Source organism: Meleagris gallopavo, chromosome 1, assembly GCF_905368555.1.
Source record: "Meleagris gallopavo chromosome 1, MGAL_WU_HG_1.1, whole genome shotgun sequence".
NCBI lineage: Eukaryota > Metazoa > Chordata > Aves > Galliformes > Phasianidae > Meleagris > Meleagris gallopavo.
Window position 1 is genome coordinate 142,455,572 of NC_139404.1, and position 12,949 is coordinate 142,468,520.

General features: G+C 37.6%; 1 protein-coding gene across 6 annotated transcripts in view; it reads left to right on the forward strand.

Moving 5' to 3' along the window:
- The window catches only part of STK24 (serine/threonine kinase 24), a 112,785-nt gene extending 100,391 nt beyond the window's left edge, over window positions 1-12,394 (forward strand). For 2 of the 6 annotated variants that reach the window (XM_085215607.1, XM_085215606.1), the window contains 6 exons: window positions 905-1,090; window positions 2,189-2,334; window positions 4,481-4,604; window positions 6,465-6,533; window positions 7,889-8,025; window positions 9,282-9,413. In XM_085215607.1, coding sequence (XP_085071733.1) covers window positions 905-1,090; window positions 2,189-2,334; window positions 4,481-4,604; window positions 6,465-6,533; window positions 7,889-8,025; window positions 9,282-9,351 — 732 coding nt within the window. In that variant the 3' untranslated portion in view covers window positions 9,352-9,413. The other 4 variants (XM_085215605.1, XM_085215603.1, XM_085215604.1 and 1 more) reach the window with 4 other exon arrangements.
- Window positions 12,395-12,949: the final 555 nt, after the last annotated feature.

A 12,949-nucleotide genomic window follows, 5' to 3' on the forward strand; every position in this document is an offset into this window, starting at 1 on the left:
GGAGTCTGTGTTCCCTAGAACAAGTAGAGCATTTTGACAATGAAAACCTGTAAAACAAATAGATGTAAATAATCCATCCTAACAAACCAGTATGCATATGGTCACATCCAGTAACAATATGAATTCAGCTCATCACTGAAATTAAATGCTAGGAATCTTAACGCCGGTCTCAGCAGTGTGATTTGATTTACCTTTCTAACATGGCAGTGAGCCTTTGGATTTGCATTGTCTTCGTGTATGACTTAGAGGAGTTTCATTTAGATGAAGCCATCTTGGCTGTCAGGAGCTTTACCAGGAAGATCCGGTAGAAAAGCATTTCCCGTGTTTCAGAAGCTAGGACCAAGTACTTGGACCATGTATTTAATTGGTTGAAATCTTGAGTTGAAAAAGTTGAATAATACTGTTCTAGACCATGTTTCTCTAGTACATGAATAAGAACGATATATAAGATGGTGTTAAACCCCAGAAAGAAATGCATTCTAATTTGTTCCGTTTCTTAAAGTTGTACTGTTTGATGCTTAGTGAAGAAAAACCTTTTCTGCATGTTTTGACATCTTTTATTCCAGTATCATTTCCTGCCTTATATTTGAATGATAGACTTCAATATGGTTAGGTGCTGGTTTGTAACAACTTTACCACTATATTTAAAAAGATTTGTGTCTCAAGATCAGTTGTAACTGATAGAAGTTTGTTAGCTCTAATAGTAAGAACTGCTTTATGCTATAGTATAAAAGCAACTGATGAGCTCCGTGTCCTTTGCTTTATGTGGTTAACCACACGATAAGACCATTTTTACAAGAACAATTTAATGAAGCGATTTACAATAAAGATTTAAGATCTCTCTTTGACATCAATATTGTTTCCTCTTTCTCTGATGCAATCATAACAGGATTGTTTCTTGCAGGCAGATATCTGGTCATTAGGCATAACAGCCATAGAACTTGCAAAAGGAGAGCCACCTCATTCAGAATTACATCCCATGAAAGTTTTGTTCCTCATCCCTAAGAACAATCCACCAACGTTGGAAGGAAACTTCAGTAAATCCCTCAAAGAGTTTGTTGAAGCCTGCTTGAACAAGGACCCAGGCTTTGTGAGTTTCAGCATTTTTTAGTGTGTTGTTGGGAACTTGACTGGTTTATGTGAATTCTTTATGGGAAAACCTGTTTACAGGAGTTTAAAGGAAGCACTTGTATCAGTGATTTATAGGGAAAGATCTAACTAGAAGTTTCATTGTGCTCTTTTAAGATTCAATTACTTTTTTCTTTATTGGTAACAATAATATTTATTTGCAATTGTGTTTTTTAAAAATAAGAAAACTGTAAGCTTACTTCATTATCTTTCTTGGGATTAACAGTATTGATCATAACCAGCGTGCAGGCAATTTTTTTTGTGTGTTCTTTCAATTTTACAAATTACGTCCAGAAGTCTCTGCATTATCCGATCACTGGAATCCATTATACAAGCATAATGCTTCCATATTTTTAAATTATGTTTTCCTTTGCTTTTTTGGGGTCTATTTCATTTTAAAATATCCTTTACCTTTATTTGCTCTAGAGAAGAGATTTGTCTGATTTCTGGTGGTTGAATGTTTTTCAGTTATTTCTTTAAACATGGGTAACTGTATGTTACTTTTGGAGACTTTTGAAGGTCCAGGTGCTTCCTTTCTAGATTTTATAAATAGATTATCACATTTAATTTCTTTTTAACCCGTTAAGTTCTTTTTTACTTGAAGAGATTTTTGCTGTATCTAACCTTAATGCAGAAACTGGATTAAAAGGGAGTTATTTTCTTGTGGACTTTTGTTTTAATGTATGACCCTTAAGAGGTAGGTCTGTAAAGCACTGCACAAACTAGTCAGGAATCTTTCAGATGGAGACAACAATTCTCATAACCACAAGGATGTTAGAAAATTCTGCCGTGAGTGAAGCCCCAGGCTCCCCATTATTTAAGTATCAAAGGAACACAAGTTAGTATATTGTTTGATACTTAGGAAAAGTTTTATCATTTAGTTTCTACGTAAGAATAGACATAGTTCCACTTCTCTAGAATATGAGGTAGAAATCTTATTTGTAGACTCTGTATGTCTTTGTAAGTACTCGTTTGCATCAAGTCTGGTCTACTTTTCTTAACCTTCTTATAGTGAGTCATTTTAACACTTTCAAATGCAGTATTTTTTTTTTTTTTTAAGAGACCTACTGCAAAGGAACTCTTAAAACACAAATTCATTTTACGAAATGCCAAGAAAACTTCTTACCTGACTGAGCTTATTGATAGGCACAAGAGATGGAAGTCTGAACAAAGTCATGATGACTCCAGCTCAGATGACTCAGATACGTAAGTCTAATGAATTTTTAAAATTTTTATTTTAGCCACATAATTTTTAGCATGTATATTCCTGTGTTCTGTTGTTTAACTACAGTTTTTCAGTTTGGCAGCCATGGTAAGCTAATGAAATTAGCTTAATTTAAATGTTGCGAGGGGTTTTATGCAAATAACTTCATAACTGAAAACAATTCTGGCTCATTCTGTACAATATGCTCTTCTATGTAGACTTTAGGGTCCTTCCTAGGCATAAGGCTGACTATGCTCCTGTCATGTAAGCAAAAGCTGGATCTCAGCCTGCACAGCCAGGTAGCAGTGTACATATACACTGTGCTGTGTGGGCATATGGCCATCTGAGGAGAGGTGCTGTCTCCTTGGTGGCAGGTTGGCCTTCATTTTAGCATCTGCAGTAAGTAAGCAGAAGCATATCCTTGTATATAGGAAAGGGTTAGTGGAATAATGCTTCCATGGCTATAGGGTTTTGAGAGCACAAGGCATAGTGTTTTTATGAGATAAATATCCTTCTAGGAAGGTTAGGCTGCTATAGCATGTTTGTCATTAAAGTTCAGATTTTTAGAGTGCTGTGATTTTCCCCATTCTATTTTTAACTTCTATTTGTGAAAACTGATGGAACTGCTTAATACGTTCAAGAATTAGTTTCCTTAGGAAATCAAGTTAAAAATAGTTATGACTGTGTTAATAAGTTAACTTTGTTATTCTCAAATACTTAGGCATCATCAGATTGCAGACCTTCTAAAATGAAATGAAGGGATTGCTACTGTTTATTCATGAACTGGTTCAATTTCTAATTATAATTTAGCAAGCAAGCTATTCTCTGCAGTTCCAGTCTCTGTGCTAATGGCTAACATCAGGTGGATTGAGATATCTTGGCCAACATAGGTTGTAGGTTTGTCTTACATTATGAATGTCTTGATTCCTTCCAGTGATTACAGTTCCAGTCCTGCTATGGAAGCTGAATTACTGGTGCTAAAACTGATCTGAGATCAGTTGCCAACTGAAGCAGCAGGTTGTAGTTCATTTCTCCTGTGGAATATGAGACCAGCTTCGATGGCTTGGTATAGGAACTAAAGTGGTTCTTGAGCGCTTATGAGATGATTGAATTCACTGTCCAAGCTTGTTTTCCTTTCTGCTTCCACAGCAGCCCTTACAATAGAGGTGATAAAAAGATGAATTGATGTGGCATGCTGATCCAATGGAATGCTAACTTTCCAAGTTGATCAACTCTCTAGAGCTAATGCATACACAGAAAGTAATTTGCTTCTTTCAGTGACAGCCAGAAGTTCTATGTGACTTCAAGCAGAAATGTTCAAAATTTTTATTATAATAATTACATTGTTTTTGGCTTGATATGGTACTTGATCTACTTTTTGTACAGAGGCCAAAAGACATTCTTTTAATTGCTGGTGGTTTTCTTGTAGATCACTCTTAATTCACAGATCATAAAAAACAAACTTAGAGATCTATAGCAGGGAGAAATGAAATGTAATTCTGTGACTGATTAGCATCAGCATAAATATTTTTGTTCTCACAACTTATCAGGAGTTAGAGAATATAGTTTCTTTTAATATGCCATCCACTAAAAGTGGGCAGAGGATTTATTTGTGGTGATGTAGTTTGTTAAATCCATACTGTATCCCTACATGGTTAGCCATTTTTTTTTAAGTGGGAAGAAATTTGCCTACATAGTGGAAATGAACTGACTTTCACAAAGGTATTCTAAGCTAGAATCTTAACTATTTTAGTAGGAAAAAAAAAAAAAAGTGGATTATTTTTCTTCTGTTCATTAATAATTTGAGAAAATATGCTGAAGCCAGTTTTTGGATAGAAATAATACATTTCACGTTACTTGTTTATGTAACTTGGGAAGTTATTTTCAATCTTTAATGCTTCTCTTTTTTTTAAAAAAAAAAAGTTAATTTAAATTTATTGAAGTGTTTTAGTTTCATTTTCTAAATAAAAGCTTTTAATTTCCCAAAAAATAATTGCATTCTTTTTCACACTTGTCTTGATGCTCATTAGCTCATGTAATAGAATCCTGATTTTGGTCGTCAGTGGAAGTTTTGTGACCAATATGTATGTTGGATGAACCTAGGCAATGAGGTGTAGGTAATAAAACTTGTTTTTCCTTTCCTCAAAGTGAACCAGATGGCCAGGCTTCAGGTGGGAGTGACTCAGGAGAATGGATCTTCACAATAAGAGAAAAAGATCCCAAGAATCTAGAGAATGGAGCAGCTCAGCCTTTGGAGTTGCAAAGAAATAAGGTGCTTGAAGTGTTGATTGTATTATACAAGGAGATAACTCTTTCTTTTAATTCAGTTAAATGATGCGGTATTTTTTCACAGGTCTATTTGTTATATATCTTTGAACTGTAAAATTTTCAGAACTTCTGTTGAAAATGTGTGTTCCACAGCTGCTTTGCCAAAGCATTTTGAGTAAATCTTAAAGTTTGGGTATTCAGTAAACGTGTCTTTTATCTGTAGCTTGTGATGTGTATAAATGCTATTGACAAAACACTGGGGGAAGGCCAGATAGTATTTTATTTTCCAAATTTTCTTTTGGCTAGGTGAACTTAACCCCGTTGTGTGAGAGACTCATTGAATATTGGAGCGTGTAGGATTTGCTGAATTTGGCTTCATAGGATTGGTAGGAAGAGCAAGTGTAGAGTCTTACACCTGAGAAGGAATAACTGCGTTCATTAGTACAGGTTAAGGGCTGAGCTGCTGGAGAGGAGCTCTGCAAAGAAGGACCTGGGTGTTTTGGTAGACAACAGGTTGGCCATGAGCCAGCAGTGTGCCCTTGTGGCCAAGAAGTCCAGTGGTATCTGGGAGTGCATTATAAAGCGTGTGGCCAGCAGGTCGAGGGAGGTGATCTTCCCCCTCTACTCTGCCCTGGTGAAACCACATCTGGGGTACTGTGTTCAGTGCTGGCTGCCCAGTTCAAAAAAGACAGCGAACTACTAGAAATAGTCCAGCAGAGGGCAACAAAGATGATGAGGAGCCCGGAGCATCTCCCTTATGGGGAAAGGCTGAGAGACCTGGGACTGTTCAGCCTGGAGAAGAGAAGGCTGAGAGGGGATCTGATCAGCACCGATAAATATCTACTGGGTAGTTGGCAAGAGGGTAATGGTGCCTAACAACAGAGCAAGGAGCAGGGGGTACAAACTGGAACACAGGAAGTTCTTTCTGAAGATGGGGAAGAGCTTCTTTACTGTGAGGGTGACAGAGCACTGGAGCAGGCTGCCCAGAGAACTTGCGGAGTCTCCTTCTCTGGAAACATTCAAAACCCACCCGGATGCTTTCCTATGTAACCTACTCTAGGGATCCTGCTTTAGAAGAGTCCAGAAGAAGGCCTCTAAGATGATCAGAGGGCTGGAGCACCTCTCCTATGAGGAAAGGTTGAGGGAACTGGGCTTGTTTGGAGAAGAAAAGGCTCTGGGGAGACCTCATTGTGGCCTTCCAGTACTTGAAGGAAGCATAAAAACAGGAGGGAAACGGCTGTTTATGAGGGTGGATAGTGATAGGACAAGGGGGAATGGCTTTAAACTGAGACAGGGGAGGTTTAGGTTAGATACTAGGAGGAAGTTTTTCACACAGTGGGTGGTGATGCACTGGAACAGGTTGCCCAAGGAGGTTGTGGATGCCCCTCCCTGGAGGCATTCAAGGCCAGGCTGGATGTGGCTCTGGGCAGCCTGGTCTGGTGGTTGGCGACCCTGCGCATAGCAGGGGGTTGAAACTAGGTGGTCATTGTGGTCCTTTTCAACCCAGGCCATTCTATGATTCTGTGATTCTATGATTCTGTGACTAGATGGTCTCCCGAGGTGCCTTCCAACCCCTATAGTTCTGTGATTCTATTATATATATGTTTGTGTGTGTGTGTTTTTTCCTTGTAACTTGAAGTTTGCATGTATTTGAGGTGCCACACTCTCAAACTTTAGTTCAACCTCCAGTCTTCACAGTGTTTTGGAACAGTCTGTTGTAAGATATTCTACATATTTGTCTATGCATAGAAACATTTTTCATGAAGTATAGCATGTTTGAGCTATTTTCTCTTGTTTAATTAGAAACAGAAAGCAATGAAAATGCTTCATCTTGGAATAATCTTTTTTTTTTTTTTCTTCTAAGGAAAAGGACATCCCCAAAAGGCCTCTATCCCAATGTCTGTCAACAGTTATATCCCCTTTATTTGCAGAGGTAAGATATTGCTTTAGATGTTACTCAGTTCTAGGATTTATGTCTCTGAAAAACAGAAACATATGAGGAAAGACGACATGTTTCTACAACCTGTTTGGAACTTGATTTGTTACACCTTTTGTTGCAGCTAAATTGATTTTATGTCATGAAAGCTTCCCCTTATCATTTTCTGTGTCATTCTATCTGTTACAAATTTTAAATTCTTCTCTGTTGCAGTATATGACTGTGGAGCAGAACAGCAAGAACTTAACATTTGAACTTCAGGGTTGAGAGCAGTATTTTGTTCCCATTCTCAATTTTGCCTTGTTTTATGTTTTGTTTTGTTTTGTTTTGTTTTTCCCAGATACTTAAATAACTATCATATGAAAGGGAAGATGGATATCTATGAAGATGTTATTTAAAAATGTTGATGGAACTTTGTTAATAAAAAAAAACAACTCTTCCCTCTCACTCTGTCTTTTCTATGAAAGATTTTTATTTAAATAGTGTTTTCAATCCTTGTAACTGTTACAGAAAGAATGTTAGAGAAACTGTTTTCCTAGAGAAAATGTCTTAATTCTGTTCTAATGAATGAAGTGGTGTTTCAGAGGATTATTACAGAGTTTTGCATGCTGCTTGGGAAGGATGTTGAGTGCACAAAAGCCATTACATTTATTTAATGGGGACAAGCTCTGTATTGGTTATTCCAAGTCCAGTATTAAATGTCATTCTCCTATGGAAACTGGAGGAACGCTTTGGGCAGGGATTTTTGCATTTTGGTGCTTTATGTATTACTCATTTTCTTGCCTCTGTTTCAGACATTTCTTTCAACTTCCTACCTGCCCATCTCTAAAACATTTTCCAGGTTGCTCTGCATCTCCTTTAGGTCTTCCTTCTCCCTTTCCCATACTAAAAATGAAGTGGGTCCTGCATCCTCCGTTTTCTACTGTCCACCCTCCATTTTTATACCTTCTTTATTTTTCATTTTCTCTTCACTACGTCCATTGTTACGTGTCTCCTAGAAATCACTGGGTTCTTATTATTTGTGTGTGTATTAAAGTGAATCTGTAAGCAACACATCTTGAAACCAAACAGCTGCAGCTAAATAGTGCTTCTTTCTTGGGACAGTGTCACAATACTTGAATGAAAAGGATGTGTGAATGACTGAAGTCTTGTGAAGACAAATGACATCCCAATAACTGCTGCACAGGCCAACTTTAGGAAGAAAAAGGTCTTTAAGATGCAAGAATGAATAACAAAAGTCAAACCCTAACATTCTGAACACTGACAGTCACTTTATACAAGTTTTTGCTTTATACTGCTTATGGAAATATTATGAATATGATATTAATGTATCTCTTCATTTTCTATTTCAGTTGAAAGAGAAAAGTGAAGCATGTGGTGGTAACACGGATTCCATAGAAGAACTGAAGAAGGCTATTTATTTAGCTGAAGAGGCTTGTCCAGGCATTGCAGATAACATGGTGTCACACCTTGTGCAGAGGCTTCAGAGGTAATGGAACAATTCACTAAGGATTACAGATCTTACTCTACAAAACACTACTAAATTGAAATGATGATTTTTATTTTTTTTTAGTAAGTGAAAAAACATTTACCTGCTTTCCATTGTTTAAAAAACCCCAAGCACCTAACCATATCAGCAGTTCTGATTTGCAGCTTCAGGTAATATTTCATATGGACATTGACACTGTTGGTGTGCTTATTTTGTATCCCATGAGACTGGACAGCATTTTCTTTTTGCAGTTCTTGCAAACAGAAAATCCACTTTCCTTAGTGCAGAGGATGTCGTGTGGCATTTCTGTGGTGCTGGAGGTGATCCTACAGTCTTACTTTTGCCACAGCAGATGCTTCCTTAGCATTTTATTTTTCGTATGTTTTTCTGATTATGTGGACTACCGCTGTTTTTTTCAGCCATAATATCTTACTGTCACAATGGAGGCAGATGCTTCCTCTTCTTTGAAAGAGAGAAACATTCATAGACAATGTCTGTTGGTGGGTCATGTGTAGGTGAAGTTTCTCTTAGGCCAAAGAAAAAGCCAGTATACCAGCATGCAGATGTTCCTTCAACAAAGTAAATAAATGAATGGCAACAGTGGATGCTCCTTAAAAATGAATTAGAACCATTCCACAGCTTAGTGGGTATCTAGTCAACTTCTGAAAATATAGTTTGTCCTTATTTGAAAACTACAAGAAACATGATGTTCTGCTGCATCATTCAGTCATTTCTGGTATCCACTTGCAATAACCTCTCCACCTGTAAGTGAACTATTGAAAATGACTCTTCTACAACACATTTCTGTTGAGATTTTCATTCCTCCTATGATTGATTAAACCTGTATTTCCTAAGTTTGACTGTGTGGATTTACTGGGACCCTCAGAAGAACTGCCCAATAAATTGAATCCATTTACCTTTTCTCTTCAATTCTGATCTGTGATATTTTATAAATTTAATTGAAAGTTTAATATGATTAAAATGTGTCTTTTTCTTTGGACGATTTAAAAATCTTTTTAGATTAAGAAATACAAGTTTCCTGCCCCAGCAATATTTTGAAATGATTATGATGTAAATGTGCCAAGTAAGAAGGCTAGAATTGCTAAATTTTGCCCCTATTATATAAAAATATACCGTATTGTGTACTTCTCACTAACGTACTTGAATATGAGTTGTTGCTGCTGTTAGAAAAGCAGCAATGTTCTGATGAAGTGTATTTTATATATTGTTCAGATCTGTGGCTTTTCTCTTTCAAGTATTGCCGTACTGGTGAATGTCATTCTGGAAGGAAAAAGACCAGAACTTCAACAGCGTATAACAGAATAATAACTTTTAATTGCTGCTTGTTGCATAAAGTGCTCTGAAAGTCACAACAAAAACCATTTCTTATGCTCTTCAGATATTCACTAGCTGGAGGAAGTACTTCATCCTACTAAAGTACTCTTCTTCTGAGACAACGGAGATCCCATGGTGTCTGCACTGAGGAAGTGAATCCTGATGTTGTTCTGCCCCTTAGTCACCGAAATATCCTCCGGTGAAAGGACATTCTTCAACGTGCAAGAGTGACAGTGAAGTCTCTCAGATGGAGGCAGTCTTTTTCAGCTCCTTAAAGCTATAGTTTTTTTTAATGATAATGCACATATTCCAGGGAGGTGTCTTTTTGTAAAATCTGAGATGTATATTTAGGTTTGTGATAGAGAAATTGAAGATATTGAGAAACCTCAGGTATCTTGCTTTAAGAATTCCACTGGGAGATGGAATATGTTTGTTGGAATTGTGTACAGATCTGTATATAATGTCTTTTTTTAACTGAAAGCCTTTCGACGTGCATAAGGAATCACTGTGTACAAAATGGTAAAGTGCTTCTGTAGATAATGTTAGTGGGGTAAATATTTGACAGGCCATAACTTGAGTATTGCCTTGCCTTTATTACATGTAAATCTCGAACCATGTGATAAGTGAATCTTGGGTTGATTTTTTTTCTATGTGAAGGATTTGCCATTGGGAGATAGTTAATCCTGTACAATGGACCCTTCTATTTGTACCTCAGCAAAGACACAATTTTGCTCTGTTTCTCCGGTATTTCTTCCTTTTTATCTATTTTCAGAGTGTGATTTTCCAATTATGGTACTACTTCTGATTGTTTTAAATTTAACACACCTTCTTTCTCAAAGCTTTAAATTCAAATTGTTTTTTCCTGTAGGATGAGCTCTTTCATGACTTCAATTTTAAATTGTGCCAATGCAAGCTCTGAACCTTATGTGTTCTTCAGTTTTATTAATAGATATTCGTGAAGCTTGTCATGAAATTCAGACACACGCTTTTTTCCCACCTAAAACGTTTGAATGCTCACACAAATAAATTTTTATTACTTGCATTTATTCTGAAATACTAAGGTGTTGGCTCTGAGAGAGGCAGATGTTTCTCCTTTATGCCTGTTTTTACCATTTACGATCAGTGTCTCGCAGCATGAAAGAAAAATTATCCATTTATTCAGTTGGGTCTTGCTGCCTGAAGCTGTGAATCCCTTTACTAATAGATGTTGGACACGAAGGCAACAAAAACTGAGTCAGGAGGGCTGAATGCTGTCCTGTTACCTCCCAGAAAGAAGAAAATTTGGAACTCTAAAAATTTCCAGTGTTATTCTCTAGGATAGCTGGTTAAGCTAAAATTTCCTTAGAAATAATACCATCTGTTACACAGTTGATTAAGTGGCTTATTTTTTTTAACCTACCAGTATGACATTGAGTTTTTCCTTGGTTTGATTCACCAAGGCTGTTCAGGTGCTTGTCATTCTGTTTGCCTAGTTTTGGTGAGGGGAAAAAAAGAGGTGATTTTAGGTTTTGGACAGTCAGGCATCCTATCTGTTTAAATGTTTTATCATTATTATTTTTAATAAAGATAAAAGCTTTGAAAGAAAGGATTAAAATAAGTATGGGTATATCGACCTGACGTCATACAAAAAGGACCCAGTCTCTATAAGTACTCTGGGAGCTGGTGAGGGACTTCTCAGCACCAAGCTAGCCCTTACTGTATGCATATTAGTAGCCTTAATTATTAATGTAACGATTTAACGGTGTTAGAAGACGCTGCTAAGCTAACAGAGCTATGAAACTTCTGATCAAGTTGAAACAACTGTTAAAAGAAATGGAAATCTGTGCTCTCATTCTTGTGGCCGTGTTCTTAGACACAACACATCTGCCAACATAACCATGGCCTGGTTTTCCTTTACGGCCAAGATGAATTGGACAATACATACATCTGAGCAGTGGTTTGTAACTCTTCTTTAATTGAGTTCATTATATATGTTGTTTTGTGTGCCCCGAAGGTGAAGGGTGCACTTACGCTTGAGGAGATGAATTCAGCTCTGTGAATTGTGCAGCTGAATACAGGGCAATGGGAAATGCACCTTCTTGCATCTCGATGTTCAGCCACTCGGTAGATACACACCGTTACAGCATATGGAAATGAACTGTTGTATTGACATTCAAAATACAAATAGAAAAATGGAAGCATGTTAAGCACTTAAGATTGAAGTTAGCTTACTTGGAGATGCATGGAACTCAAGGATTCAGCAGGGATGTTAAATTCATAGTGGAAGTTCAAGACTTTCTCAATCAGAAAATTGTACGAAGCTCTACGGTACGCTATTATTTTTTTTTAAGAAGTAATAAATGCGTATATTTTTAAGTTGCATTTTTCTTGCATTCCAGGATTGTTTGTTGAGGAAGTACTGCTCCATTTGAGTAGATTGCGATGGAGTTTGCTGGGTGGGTGTCCCAGCTGGCTGAGGAGCCTAAGGAAAGGGAGGCATGCAGCAAGGCCTGCTGCCCAAAGGGGGCAGGGTGTTTGGGTACAGACGAGACCTTGTTTATGGTAGAGATGTGTATTTTTTTATGTAATATATAGATTATTTAAATATAACATATCTTAAACTGGGATTCGCTGAAAAAGTGTGCTGTATCTTGAATGTAAAATTACAATCATTTGCTATGACAAAGTATCGATGCTTTAAAAATAGGGTCTGTATTGGTAACAGAAGAGCTTTGTTTGAAAGAAGCGTGGCCTTGGTTTCTGGAGGAAAAAATAAGTGTGCTGATATTCCTGAGACTGTCTCATGCTAAAAACATGTCTGTGTCACAACGTTGCACTGATGATTTCTCTGTGCGGGTAACACATCTTCACTCGGTCTCGAATATCCTGGGCACCAACTTGTTATCCCTATTTATGCAAACAGTTACATTGGTGGAACTGCTTACTTGTCAGAGACTTCAGGATTAGGCAGTAAACAAACTCACTGTTTAAAAGAATAAATAAAGTCAGTCGTTTGCACTGAACACTTGCTTTTTTGTAATTACCAGATGAGTAATCTGTTGTTTGAGCTTGATTTTCCTTGCGGTTGCACTTTGTAGTGGATCACCGGTTTACTGAAGTCTGATGGCACAGCTGCTACAGCACGGAACGCTCTCGGTATAGCGACAAAGCCTTCTTTGAGGTGCCGTGCCTTCCTTGCAGCCCCTGCCATTTTGTCTGTGTGTGTCCATGTAGGTAAGGACCCCAGTGGCTGTGGGTGGCTGAGCACCACTGTTCTGCACTCCTGTAGAGGTCAGGTGGATGGAGGGTATGGTAGGAGCATGCACCTGTATGGCTGTATGTTCTCACCCTGTTTGTCTGTCTATCGTACCTCCTCCATCTGCCTGTGCTTTGATGCACTTGTGAAGCCCCTGCTGTAACTCGTAATCCTTCTCGTGGCAGTATGTATTTTTTTAGCAGATACAGTGAGAGTCTGTAATGGTTTTACGTTATCCTTACTTGTAAGGAAACACACTTCTGCTTCAAAACTATCACCACGGGAAGACCATCAGAAGCATTAATAAGCACAGGCACAATGCACAGATCAGTACAATCACCAGTTATTTTTGTA